Source organism: Plecotus auritus (assembly GCF_963455305.1).
Source record: "Plecotus auritus genome assembly, chromosome: 6".
NCBI lineage: Eukaryota > Metazoa > Chordata > Mammalia > Chiroptera > Vespertilionidae > Plecotus > Plecotus auritus.
The window spans coordinates 21,616,560-21,630,510 of NC_137773.1; the positions used below are offsets into that span (position 1 = coordinate 21,616,560).

The following is a 13,951-nucleotide window of genomic DNA, read 5'->3' on the forward strand; positions in this document are numbered from 1 at the left end:
AAAAAAATTTACTTTAAGAACACTTCTTGAGCATCTAACATGTAGCAAGTGTTTCACATACATCATACCATTTAGTCCTTGCTACAATTCTATAGTGAAAATGTTATTAACCCCCATTTTACACATGAGAACACAGAGGCCCAAAAAAGATCAGTTAAATTGTCTAAGATTAGCTAGCCAATAAGTGGCACAACTGATTCTAAATGTTCTACACCTAACTGATGCCTACTGAACCAAGTCCTCTCTGCACCTCTGTCTTTTACTCTGTGAAATGGGGTGATTCCTGCCCTAGCACAATGCAAAATACAGAAACACAAGCAGACCATTAAATGCATGACTGTGATAGACAGTAGATGACAATAATTGTGGGAATCAAGAGGAAAAATTGTTTTGACATCTAAACAGTGATACTAAATTTAGATTGTTGGTAAATATTACTTATTTACTTTAAATATGAATGCAAGTTTCTTTGTTCCTCCAGATTCACCCTCCACACACTTCTCCATCCTGCTTTGTGCATGGGGTGGTATCACCTCTAACCCCATCAAGGAGCCCTGTAGCAGGCACGGTCAATGCCCTGTCCAAATTCCTTGGATCTCACCCACTTCAGCTCTCTCCAGATTTCCAACTGCCAAGATCTGCATCTTTGTGTCTGAGGACTGTCCCCAGACCCACAAGAAGGCCAGTCTGCCAGTCTGGCAATCCAGAAGTACCCAAGAAATAACCCAACCTCAGGAGCAGCCCTCAACCAGACTCCAGGGGCATAAATGACCCAAAACCCTCACCTTTTGGAGGAATAAGTCTGGGGCATATGCTTACATTGTTTCCCAGAGTTTCTCTGTGGGACTAAACCCCTATTACAGCTGGCTTAATAACACAATCTTATTGGTCACCTTCTCTTTCCTGTATCACTCCTCTACTCGTGTACTCTGAGCTTCTTATATGAATTTTCACTCAAATAGACTTTCACTTAAACCCTTATCTCATAGTCTGCTTCTGAGGGAACACCAACTAAAATAGGCTTTCCTGAGGTCTGGCTTCCTGTTGGGTTCAGTTAAGAGGGAAGTGCCGGCAAGAGCTGGGACATGTTGCATTTGTACCCTCCACCCCAGGGGCTGCCAATGCCTGGCTCTGTCCTGGACCCAAAGGTCCGGCTCCCGTCAGGGGCCCTCTTCACACAGTTCTCTCTCTTCTGGTTCCAGGAAGCGCTCCCTCCCTTGACGCATTCAGGCAATAAGCAGCACCCACCTTCACTACCCTGGGATACTGCAGTATTCCTTGTGATCGCTCTCCACCCACTTAATAATCCCTTTATTAAACCTTTCTCAAATTCTGATGTTAGCCCACCTTCTGCTCCTATTGGTATCACCAGTGATTCAGCAGGTTTGATGACTTCTGGATTTGGCCTCAGATAGTTGGTGATGAGGATATATGGAGGGTGCACAGGTGATCACAAGAATGGTGGAGGGAGCAGAGATGGAGAGACGAATGCATAGTGCAACAAAGGCTAACTGGTAAGGGAAGGTGGGTATATTAGATATCTATTGTTGTGTAACAAAGTATCTCAAAATTTAGCAGCTTAAAGCAAACATTGATGACCTCACAGTCTAGGGGTCAGGAGTCCAGGAGCTGCTTAGCCAGATAGTACTGGCTCAGGGTCTCTCATGAGATTGCAGTCAGGCTTCCAGCTGGTTCTGTACTCAACACAATACTTGACTGGAGCTGAGAATCGACTTCCAAGCACATAGACTAGTTGTTGGCAGACCTCAATCCTCACTGGCTATTGCTGGAGGCTTTAGTTCCCTGCAACGTGGCCACAGAGCTGCTCAAAAACCAGCAGCTTGCTTTTCCCAAACAAGCAATCCAAGAACACACCCAACACAGGAACTATCCTATATAATAAAGAGACAATAGGCAAATTGACCATCACTCCAACACACAAGATGGCCACCCTCATGTGGTCAAAGATGGCCCTCCCCATGTGGACACAAGATGGCCGCCACAAGATGGCCAGCAGGGGAGGGCAGTTGGGGGGGGACCAGGCTGGCAGGGGAGGGCAGTTATGGGTGATTGGGCCAGCAGTGGAGGGCAGTTGGGGGCGACCAGTCCTGCAGGGGAGGACAGTTAGGAGCAACCAGGCTGGCAGGGGAGGGCAGTTAGGGGTGACCAGGCCGGCAGGGGAGGGCAGTTAGGGGCAATCGGGCCAGCAGGGGCGGGCAGTTAGGGGTGACCAGGCTGGCAAGGGAGGAAAGTTAGGGGTGACTGGGCCAGCAGGGAAAGGAAGTTGGGGGTGACCAGGCTGGCAGGGGAGGGCAGTTAGGGGCAATCGGGCAGGCAGGCAGGCAAGCGGCTGGGAGCCAGCAGTCCTGGATTGTGAGAGGGATGTCTAACTGCCCTGGGATCGGGCCTAAATGGGCAGTCAGACATCCCTCAAAGGGTCCCAGATTGGAGAGGGTGCAGGCTGGGCTGAGGGACACCCCCGCTGTGTATGAATTGCATGCACTGGGCCTCTAGTAGACTTTTATAATCTCAGAAGTGTCATACTGCTACTTCTGTTGTATGCTATGGGTCACAACCCTGTAATGTGGAAGGAGTGTTCACAGGGGTATGAATACCACTGAGGGCAGATTTGGAGGCTGGCTTGCACAGGTGCTCAAGAGTAACAATATATCCCATTGAACTTCCTTCCCTGTGAGGGCAGAAAGATTTTCAGATGAGGCACAGACAGCTCGAAGTCTAAAAGAGTTCCCCAGAAATGAACTGTAAGAGGCGCCCAAGATGGGAGTGTGGGCAAAACTGGAAATCCCAATCATCCTATATAATAAAGAGGTAATATGCAAATGGTTGTTATGCTGTGACATGTAACGACCAGCAGAGAGCTACAGGAGGGCGGGACAGTGAGCTACAAGTGGCAGAGAGCTACAGGAGGGCAGAGAGCTACAGGAGGGCGGGGCAGCAAGCTACAAGTAGTGGAGAGCTACGAGCGGCAGTGGGAGGGGTGGCCAGTGAGGCACGCAGCAACTCGCGCACGGATTCATGCACAGGGCTACTAGTCTATATATACTAGAGGCTCGATGCACGAAGATTCGTGCAAGAATGGGCCTTCCTTCCCCTGGCTGCCGGCACCGCCTTTGCTCTGGCCAAAGCCACCTTTTTGCTCCAGCCTGGAGCCACCTTTCCACCTTCTCACGCTGCTCAGAGGCCCGGAGCAGCTGGGGTGGGCAGTGTAGAACTTCCCGCCCTGCCCCTGGCTGCTTGGCGCCTGCATATGCAAATTGACCCGCCATATTTGTTGGGTTAATTTGCATACTCACTCCTGATTGGCTGGTGGGTGTCTCAAAGGTACAGTCAATTTGCATCTTACTCTTTTATTAGTGTAGATAAACAGGTAATGTGCAAAATGCATCATGACCGGCTCAGGAGGCGGCTGCATCACAACCACTCAGGAGGAGCTGCGTGCCACCCCCAGCCCCAGAGGACACACACCAGGGGTGGGGGAATGCTCCTAGCGGCCGAGGCATGGCTCGGAGCACACCCCCTGTGTGTAGCAGCTGCGGCTGGAGTGAAGCAGCCTTAGTCACAGATGCCTGGCGGCGGCTGGAGCAAAGCAGCTCAGGTCCCAGGTGCCTGGGAGTGGCAGGAGCAAAGCAGCCCGGGTCCTGGGTGCCGGAGGGAAGCCAGTGCCGGCAGCCAGGGGAAGGAAGGCCTATTCTTGCACGAATCTTCGTGCATTGGGCCTCTAGTCCAAACATAATAAAAGAAACCAATTTAGTGCTCATTAAGTAAGCTGGAGATCCAGTGTAACTTCAGGCGAACCACTTCCTCTCTCTGAACCTGTTTTCCCACTTATAATACTGACTAATCGCTGTGGCCTAAAAACAAATACTTACATAGCAACTTATGATGTTCTATGTTCTACCCACATTAACTTTTATTAACTCATTTTGCCTTCACAGCAATGGACAAAGCTTGTTTGTTAGAGCCCTTGGTACCATTCCAAACAGGCTGGGCTCTGTCCCACATCAGTTTCTCCTTCTCAGCCCAAGGTGGAGCTCTACCCATGCGATTAATGTGTTTAGCGACAGACTGGCTTTTTCTCTGAGCCTCTTGTGAAATATGCTTTCCTGTGTGGTAATCAGAATGCTTTGTGATTTGGAACAAAGTAAACTAGAGACTTAACAAGTTAGCTTCATTGCCTTCTTTCCATGATGTTTTCTTTTTTACCTCAGAGAGAAGAAACAAATAGTCTTGATAATTTCTGAGCAAACAAATTCCCAGAGGCTGAATTCAACCAAACCATGAAATGGATTATCCCCTGGCCCATCAAGGGCCTCCCTGGTGTGTGGCTCCAAACTACCCTTCACATGGCAGTCTGTGTACATGACCCCCCAGAGTTGGGCATCAGGCTCTACCTTCAAAATATAGTCAGAATTCTTGGTTCCTGGCACTGTCACCTCATGCCTGGATCACTGCCGTAATCTCCAAACTGAACCCCTGCTTCTGTTCTTGTCTCTCTGCAGTCCATTCTCAAGACAGCGTCCAGGGTGACCCTTGTTAACTGTAGGTTGGATCATGTCACTGCACTGCTTGAAATCCTGTGATGGCTCCCCAGTTCCTTCAGAGCAAATCCAACATCCTTAAAATGTCCTTGAAGACATTACATGAGTGTCCCCCCCACCCCTTCACCTCTGAGACTTCATCGCCCATACCTACCTCTCCCCCTTGCTCACTCTTTAATGGCTTCCCTGCCTCCTTGCTGTTCCTTAGTTAAGCCTTAGAGACTTTGCTCAGCCTCTGCCTGAAGGGCTCTTCCCCCACATCTACTAGGCCCACTCCCCTCCTCCTTCAACTCTTCCCTCAAATCTTTCCTTCTCACAAGGCCTACCCTGATCTTCTATTTAAAATTGTGATCTGCCTCCCTTCCCTTGATTCTTCTAAAAGAAGGCACCGCTTAAAAATCAAAATAAAAATATTTTCCAGTTACCATCTTCCATCTGCCAGCAAGTTTCAGATAGTTGAAGATGGCATTCACCCATTCAACTGATACTTACTGAGTGCCTACTCTGTGTCAGGCACTGAGTGAGGCAGGAATTCAATCTTCAGCTCTATTTTATTCAACTCAACAAGTATTATGCTGGTGGTCTCCAGGAGCAAGCCTTTGGGTTGGGTGGGGAATTAAGTCAAGATGGAGATCCAGCCAAGTTAGTGAAGACAATAAACTTGACAGGAAGACCTGTGTTTAAACCCTAGCTTCACCTCTCACTTCCTCAGTGGCCTTGGGAAAGTCCTTTCCTTTCTGGGGCATCAGTTCTCCATCTATAATAATAAAAGTGTAATATGCTAATTAGACCTGACAGTGGAACAACATCCTTCTGGACAAAGCCACGGCAGCGGGGGCCAAGGCAGAGGCGGTTAGGGGCGATCAAGCAGGCAGGCAGAGTGGTTAGGGGTGATAAGGCAGGCAGGCAGGTGAGTGGTTAGGAGTCAGCGGTCCCAGATTGCGAGAGGGATGTCTGACTGCCGGCTTAGGCCTGATCCCCCTAAACCAGCAGTCGGACATCCCCCAAGGGGTCCCAGATTGCGAGAGGGTGCAGGCCGAGCTGAGGGGTCACCCCCCCCCCCCAATCACCAATTTCATGCACTGGGCCTCTAGTCTTTAAAATAAAGGGAGTAGGTCGAAACCGGTTTGGCTCAGTGAATAGAGCGTCGGCCTGCGGACTGAAAGGTCCCGGGTTCGATTCCGGTCAAGGGCATGTACCTTGGTTGCGGGCACATCCTCAGTGGAAGGTGTGCAGGAGGCAGCTGATCGATGTTTCTCTCTCATCGATGTTTCTAGCTCTCTATCCCTCTCCCTTCCTCTCTGTGAAATATCAATAAAATATATTTTAAAATAAAATAAAATAAAATAAAGGGAGTAGACTAGGAAATCTCTAAGGTTACTTCTGGCTTTATTGTTTCATGATTTTACTCTTATTTCACTAAGAACTATGATCTCTTGAGTTGGTTGTGAATCTCAGGGGTGAATGGGCAAACAAGCAGGAGGAGGAGATGAGTGGAATAGTGTATGGCCATGAATTGTGTGTTATGAGTCAGCACTTTTGGGGCCAGAGGTCTTACTTAAGCATTAGCAGCCATCGGGTAACAGCTGTAGTGGTTAACCCAAGGTCACCCTGTGCATCCTCCAGCCAAAAGAGGATGCCCACCTCATGTCTCTGTAACCTCAGTAGAGCACAGAGGAAGTGTTCCTTGGTGCCACAGAATTGAGATTAGCTTCCAGTTAGTCCACTACATGCAGAGAAGGGAGCATGAGAATAAGCTTTGGTTAGGCTTGAGGTTCCCTTGAGAAATTCTCATTAAAGCCAAGGGGAGAGCATTCCAGAGATGTTGAAACTCATGTGCCCAAAATGACACAATTCCAGCAAACTTCCAGGGCAAATTGAATAGGCTATCCATTAGCGTCCCACTTTCCCTTGCATTTGCTTTCTTTTCTTTTTTAATATATTTTTATTTTGATTTCAGAGAGGAAGGGAGAGGGAGAGAGAGATAGAAACATCAGTGATGAGAGAGAATCATCAATTGGCTGCCTCCTGCATGCCCCACACTAGGGATTGAGCCTGCAACCCGGCATGTGCCCCAATGGGAATCAAACTGTGACCTCCTGGTTCATAGGTCGATGATCAACCACTGAGTCATGCCGGCCAGGCAACTTCCTTTTCTTTTTAAATATATTTTATTGATATTTTACAGAGAGGAAGGGAGAGGGATAGAGAGCTAGAAACATCGATGAGAGAGAAACATCGATCAGCTGCCTCCTGCGCACCTCCCACTGGGGATGTGCCCGCAACCAAGGTACATGCCCTTGACCGGAATCGAACCCGGGACCCTTCAGTCCGCAGGCTGACGCTCTATCCACTGAGCCAAACCGGTTTCGGCAACTTCCTTTTCTTTTTAAGTGTTGTTAAAAGAGCAACAAGTTTCTTACTTGGCTACGGGTATGAATGAACTGATGTGCTGGGCAGGGAACAGCACCTACAGAATTAAAGAACAGAATATGGTACTAGGAGTGAGAAAACCTGTGGACATGTTCCTTTGACTCTCTGGACCTCATTTTCTCCATCTGGAAAATACAAGGGTTGAACTAGAATCTTTTTAGTACGTGGTGATTGTAAGCCACCCAGTCTACTACATCAGGATATTATGGCAGGCATCAACAAACCCCAACCCATGGCTGCTGTTTTTGTAAGCCTGCAAGCACCAGTGGAGCAGACTGGCACTGTGCACCTTGGGAACCAAGCCAGGTGTCCTCCTTTGTTACTTCGTTCTCCCTCTGCTCCCAATGCCTGTCTTCTATGCCAGTGTCTGTGCGTTGCTGTTGCCCGGGGCCCATGTTAGTCGTCACCTACACTTTGGGATTGTGCTGCTGGCGACTGCTGGTCACTGAGCAGTGGAATCTCACTCAAGTTAAAAAAAGAAGGAAATCCTGCCATTTGCAACAACATGGATAAATCTCAAGGACATTATGCTAGTGAAATACACCAGACCCAGAAAGACAAATGCTGCATAAGTTCACTAATATATGGAATCCAAAATAGCCAAACTCATGGAAGCAGAGAGAATGGTGGTTGCCAAGGCCTGGCGGAGAGAGGAAATGAGAAATGTTGGTCTAAGGGTACAAAGTTTCAGTTAGGCAAGATAAGTTCTGGAAATCTAGTGTACAACAATATGACTATAGTTAACAGTACTGTATTATATACTAGTACTTGAAATTTGCTAAGAGGGCTTATCTTTTCTGTTCTTATCAGAAAAAAGAAAAGAAAATGGTAGCTATGTGAGGTGATGGATATGTTAATTGGCTTGATAATCCTGATTATTTCACAATGTATATCTAATCACCAAGGTGTACACCTTAAATAAATTTTAATTGACAATAAAAATTGGGGGGGGGTGGGAGGGGCGGGGGTGAGGTCAATGGGGAAAAAAGAGACATATGTAATACTTTAAACAATAAAGAATTTAAATTAAAAATTAATGGAAAAATAAAATAAAAATTTTAATTTCCTCAATAAAGCTAGAGAAAAAAGAAAGAAAATTTGCTGGAGGCAGTATGTATTGGGGTAATGCATGTAAACTGTGGACTCAGACAGAACAGCATTCTGCATTATTTAGGAAGCCTTAGACCAGTCATTGCAATTCTCTGAGCCTCCGTTTTCTGCACTGTAGAATAGAGATGATGATAATAACTGCCTTTGGAGTGTTTGTGAAAATTGAATGAGATGATATATGTAAAGTTTTGACACAGTGTCCTGCACTCAGTAAGAGCTCAGAAAATGTTAGCTAATATTCAGTTCCATTTCTTCTCAATCACCAACTCAAATGTCAGACAGTGTTGTAATGATACAGCACTAATACAGCAAGAAAAGCATAGAACGGTGGCAAGTAACATGGGCTCATCTCTGCTAGGTCAGTTCCAAGTGGTCACTTTACATATCTAAACCTTAGTTTATGCATTATAAAAATGTAAATGACACCTAGGTTCGTTCATTAGTATAATTGCATCATTAATCAATACATATTGAACATCCACCATACAGTAGTCCCCCCTTATCCATGGAGGATACATTCCAAGACCCCCAGTGATGCCTGAAACCATGGATAATACTGAACCCTATATATACAGTACCGTTTCTTTTCCTACATTTGCACTTAAAAGTAAGCACTTTACGGCTTCTCTTTAGCATATCTGAACTGCCAGGATCACTACTCTTCCACTTCGGGGTCATTATTAAGTAAAACAAGGGTGACTTGAACACAAGCACTGCAATACCACAACTGCGATATCAGCCGATTTGATAACCAAGTCTAAGTGACTAATGGGCTAATAGTGTACTAGTATACAGCATGGGTATGATGGACAAAGGGATGATTCACTTCCTTTACGAGATAGAACGGGATGGAATGAGATTACATTGAGCTACTCGGAACAGCTCATGATTTAAAACGAATTGCATAATTCTAGAATTTTCCATTTAATATTTTCCGACCAAGGTTGAAACACAAAAAGTGAAGCTGCAGATAAAGGGTCTACTGTACAGACTTAATCCTAATGATAAGTACTTGAAACCTGTAAATGAATGAGTTTTGGAAGAGCTCACAGTCTAAGAAATTTCAAATTGTTAACAGCAAAGTAGCACTAGATGTCCAGGGGTGGGCAAACTTTTTGACTTGAGGGCCACAACAAAAGTATGGATGGAGTGTTTGTGTGAACTAATATAAATTCAAAGTAAAGGAGCGGAGGGGAGAGCAAGAGAACCGGATAGAATAGCCGGATCCGGCCCGTGGGCCGTAGTTTGCCCACGGCTGTTAGACCAAGGTCCTTGAGTGTTGGCTAAGAAAGAATTCAGAGCCAAGACTCAAGTAGAAGTAAAAGTTTGTTTAGAAAGTCACAGAGATAGAAGAAATGAGCCGTGCCCTAGCTGGTTTGGCCCAATGGATAGAGCATTGGACTGCAGACTGAAGGGTCCCAGGTTCAATTCCAGTCAAGGGCACATGCCTGGGTTGCAGGCTCGATCCCCAGTAGGGGGCATGCAGGAGGCAGCCGATCAATGATTCCCTCTCATCATTGATGTTTCTATCTCTCTCTTCTCCTTCCTCTCTCTGAAATCAATAAAAATAAAAAAATAAAAATAAAAAAGAAATGAGCCGTGAAAGAAGTGAGCCAGTAGGACTGTGTGGGCTCAGGAAACAAGTTACAGAGGCAAAAGAAGGGACTCGGAGCGTAGGAATAAGAAAGTAAAGGTTAAGTGCCTTGAGGGAAGGATGGGGGAGGAAAGGTGCTCAAGAGAGAAAGAGCAGCCCTAACCAGTTTGGCTCAGTGGATAGAGCTTCAGCTCATGGACTGAGGGGTCCTGGGTTCAATTCAGGTCAAGAGCACACACCTCGATTGTAGGCTCAATCCCTGCGGCAGACAACCGATCGATGTGTATCCCTCACAATGTTTCTCTCTCCCTGTCTCTTCCCCTCCATTCCACTCTCTCTCTAAAAAAAAAAAAATCATTGGAAAAATATCATTTGGTGAGGATTAACAGAGAGAGAGAGAGAGAGAGAGAGAGAGAGAGAGAGAGAAGAGAGAGAGAGGGAGCGAGCCCCTGAGTTCTCTGTTTTAAGAGCTTTATCTGGAGGTTTCAGGGGAGGATCTCAATAGAATATGTATCAGCTTTCCAGGTGTGTCTCCTCAGGGTCCTGGTCTCCACTGATTGGTTGGTACTAGGGTAGAGGGTCAGTAAGTCCTTGCTGTTGGTCTTGACATCAGCCATGGTGTCACTCCGCCTGGCCTTGTTGCTTTTTCAGGCCTGGAGCTGAAACACAACTGAGGCCTATTTGTTACCTCTAGGGCTTAATGCTTAAGGGAGTGGTCCTGCCAGGGCTTGTATGGGAGTCATATGAGGCTATTCTCCCGCCCCCTGTTCCTCTTCCAAAGGGGTCTACCACATGATGAGACGTGCCAGGGGAGGAAGGGTCATGGGAGGGTCTGAACTGCATGACCAGCGATAGGCGGTCAGGGGGTCTGAACCACATGATCAGTGATATGTATGCTAGGGTAGGAAAGGTTACCCTGGGGTGAGGTCCCCTCCCAGTTTTGCCCTTCTAGATACCTAGGGCTTTCTGCTGGTACCTGGCCTATTGTTCCTACTCTACCCATGTTTGTCTGACTGCCTCCTGTATCATTATGAGATAAAGTCTGTGAAAGTTTCCTACAGGCCAGTGATAAGACTATCAGGAGAAAGTGCTGGAGTGACTCTCATCTTTCTAGTTCCCATGGAACTCTATCCCTGAAACCTTCCATTCACCTTCTGGATGTTTGCCTGGAAGGTGAGGGCAGGAGAGGCAGTTGTAAATAAAACAAAAGAGCAGCTGCCTTCCTCTCTGCAAGAAACAAAAGGAGGGCACTGAGCTTGTCTGGATTTGATCTGAGATACTGTACTTAACCGTAGACAAGTATGAGCTCCACGCAAGCCTCTGACGCTCACTGAAACGCTGAGGGGGGCGGGCCTGCGGTGGGGGAGAAACCGGGGAATCCCTGCTGCGCAGGCGCATTCGGACTCTCGCGGACGCAAAGCCCCACTGGGTCGGACAACTGACGTCAAAGTCTACGTGAAAAGACGTAGGGACGGCGGCGAGGCAAACGCTGGCTCTCCGATCACGTGACGCGACAGGCGCGTCCTCGGCTCCTCCCTCTCCAAGATGGCGTCCTTGCTGCAATCGGAGCGGGTCCTCTACCTCGTCCAGGGAGAAAAGAAGGTTCGGGCCCCTCTCTCGCAGCTTTACTTCTGCCGCTATTGCAGCGAGCTGCGGTCGCTGGAATGTGTGTCTCACGAGGTAACGCCGTTGTCCCAGGAAGAGGATGGATATGGGGGAGGGGGAGGGGGAGAGGCATTCATATTAGTCACCACGACGGGCGGGGAAGTTCCACCGGTTGGAGGCGAATAACCATTTTCCTACCTTGCTGATTGGCCTGTTTTCCGTCACTCATATTTGCCTGAGCTTTAATTTGCTCATAATTTGTCACTTGGAAAGAAGGAGCGGCCTTGGGTGGGGGCTGAGCGGATCGTCTGGTTCCAGGGCACCCTCTGATTGGACGAACTTGACTTTGGGAACCCTGCTGTCTCCAGGGGGTTTGGTAATAGGGTGGGTCCGGGAGAAAAAGGTGTGGGCGTGCTTAGTTCGCGCCACTTGAGGGGTCAGACACTGTCTTTCCACGATTGATTTGCGTGGAGTGGACGCAGGCATTGTCATTCGTGCCCCTCCCATCCTGGAAGTTCTGCCTCTACTTTGGCCAGAATCTGGCCCCTCTGTGTCCTGGCTCAGGCCAAGGCCTGCTGCAGGGATGGGGTGAGCTGACCGAAAAGCGTGTAGAGTAGGGCATGCCATGTAAGAAGCTGAAAGTGTTATGTGAATAGCGCTTCCCCTGAGAGTAGGGTGCTGTCGTCTTTCACAACAAATGGACGTTGGTGGTGGGATTGTTAGAAGGTAAAAGATCCCACCCCGTAAAAAAATCACCCAGTCGTGCAGCGCTTAGCACATCTCCTTTATTCAGTCAGCTTTGGGGATTAAAAGATGAGAAGACATAAATCCTGCGGTTGAGTAACTCACAGTCTCATGAAGGAAGAGTTAATAGTAATAATAGATACAGTTTATTCAGTCCTCTCTATATGCCACATGCTTTACATAATCTCCTTTATCTTTCTACAACCCAATGGAGTGGATACCTTTTTTTAAAAATCATTTTACAGGTAAAGAAACAGACACATAATGTTAGCCCTAAATCACACTGGAATGACCAAGATTTGAAAACGAGCATCCTGACTTAGAACTTCAGTAAAGATCCCTGGACTATTAAGAAACGCATACAAAAACATATCCTATCCTATAAGCCACTTTACATATTATTAATAATTATTTTGGGGGGATATTTTTCACAATATTAAGAATGGTCAGGCCTGGCTGGTGTGGCTCAGTGGTTGAGTGTGGAACCCAGAGGTCACTGTTTGACTCCCAGTTCGATTCCCAGTCAGGGCACATGCCTGGGTTGTGGGTTCGATCCCTAGTGTGGGGCATTCAGGAGGCATCGATCAATTATTCTCTCTCATCACTGATGTTTATATCTCTCTCCCCCTCTCTCTTCCTCTCTGAAATCAATAAAAATATATTAAAGAAGAATGGTCAGGGGAAGTATTTAAATAATAGAAAAATGCCATATATGTGTGATATGGTATTGGTTTTTCATGTATTTAACATGGCATTGATTTTTCATGGATTTCTTCTCCATTAACACTGTGGGGTGTGTGTGTGTGTGTGTGTGTGTGTGTGTGTGTGTGTGTGTATGTGTATGCATGCATGCCTGTGTACCTGTGTGTATCTCCTTGGCAGGTCCTTTCTCGTTTAGATGCTTCCCTGTTCCAGCTCCACTCTTAAAATTTATTGGATTAGATTCTTCTTTAGTGGTTACTAGGGAGCTCAGTCTTCATGATCTCCAAGGATGTCTTCAGCTATGACACTCAGTCTGTAACTGCATCTTTTACAGACTGGTGTGTACCTATGAGATAGAGGCCATTAGGGATTGGGGAAGGATAATACCAGTGAGCAGTCCAGAAAGTTCTAATGGAGAACCTGGATTGGAGCTGCACGTGAAGGGACAAGCATACTTTGGAAAGGGGGCACAAAGGAATGACTGACAGTTTGCCTTTTATGATGAGTCACCGCAAATATTTGTTAGCAATACTATAGCTTATGTTCTGGGAGGTTATTTGAGCAGCAATTGTATTAATCTTGTCAAAGATGGTCCTGTTTATAGCAGATGATGAAAAGAGAAGCCGGTTTCTATAGTATTTATGTTCAAGTGAATCTGTCTTTCCATCTGCAGGTCACTAAAGTTCTAGAATTGTCAAATAGAATCTGTCTACATTTAAGAAAATAATTATTCAGACCTTAAAAAATACAATGAATTTAATTTTTATACTGTGTTTTTGAGTTAAAAACAATAGTTTAGCTTAATAGTTTAATTTGTCATTTAAATATCTCTCATTGGCTGTAGCTGACTCTGTAAATGATAATTTATACTGTTCTTCAGTGAACATGTATTGCTTCAGTAATGAGAAAACTTTTAAAGTCTCTCACAATTTAAGTGTGGTCAAATTACTACAATCCAATAAAGCTAAACCAGGTAGAAGAAGAATTGATCACATTTTTACAAATTAGGTTATTTTATTTATTAATCTATTCTTTAGGTTATTATAGAGTTCTTCTTTTACATAGACAATTTTTAACACATCTAATTCGTAAACCCTGATGAAAGGGCACAGAAAAGATCAGAACGGAAAAATAGAAGGCCTACAAAATCTGGATGGTTTGAAAAAACAAACAGGTGATTGAGGAATAAACCCTAAGCTGAAAA

At 46.2% G+C, this 13,951-nt stretch overlaps 1 protein-coding gene across 2 annotated transcripts in view; it reads left to right on the forward strand.

Annotated features, from left to right (window-relative positions):
- Nucleotides 1-11,184: 11,184 nt before the first annotated feature.
- The window catches only part of DCTN4 (dynactin subunit 4), a 33,843-nt gene continuing 31,076 nt past the window's right edge, over nt 11,185-13,951 (forward strand). Inside the window, exon 1 of one of the 2 annotated variants that reach the window (XM_080671680.1) lies at nt 11,185-11,376. In XM_080671680.1, the coding sequence (XP_080527806.1) occupies nt 11,242-11,376 (135 nt within the window). In that variant the 5' untranslated portion in view covers nt 11,185-11,241. The remainder of the gene's footprint in view (nt 11,377-13,951) is intronic. The other variant, XM_080671679.1, reaches the window with a different exon arrangement.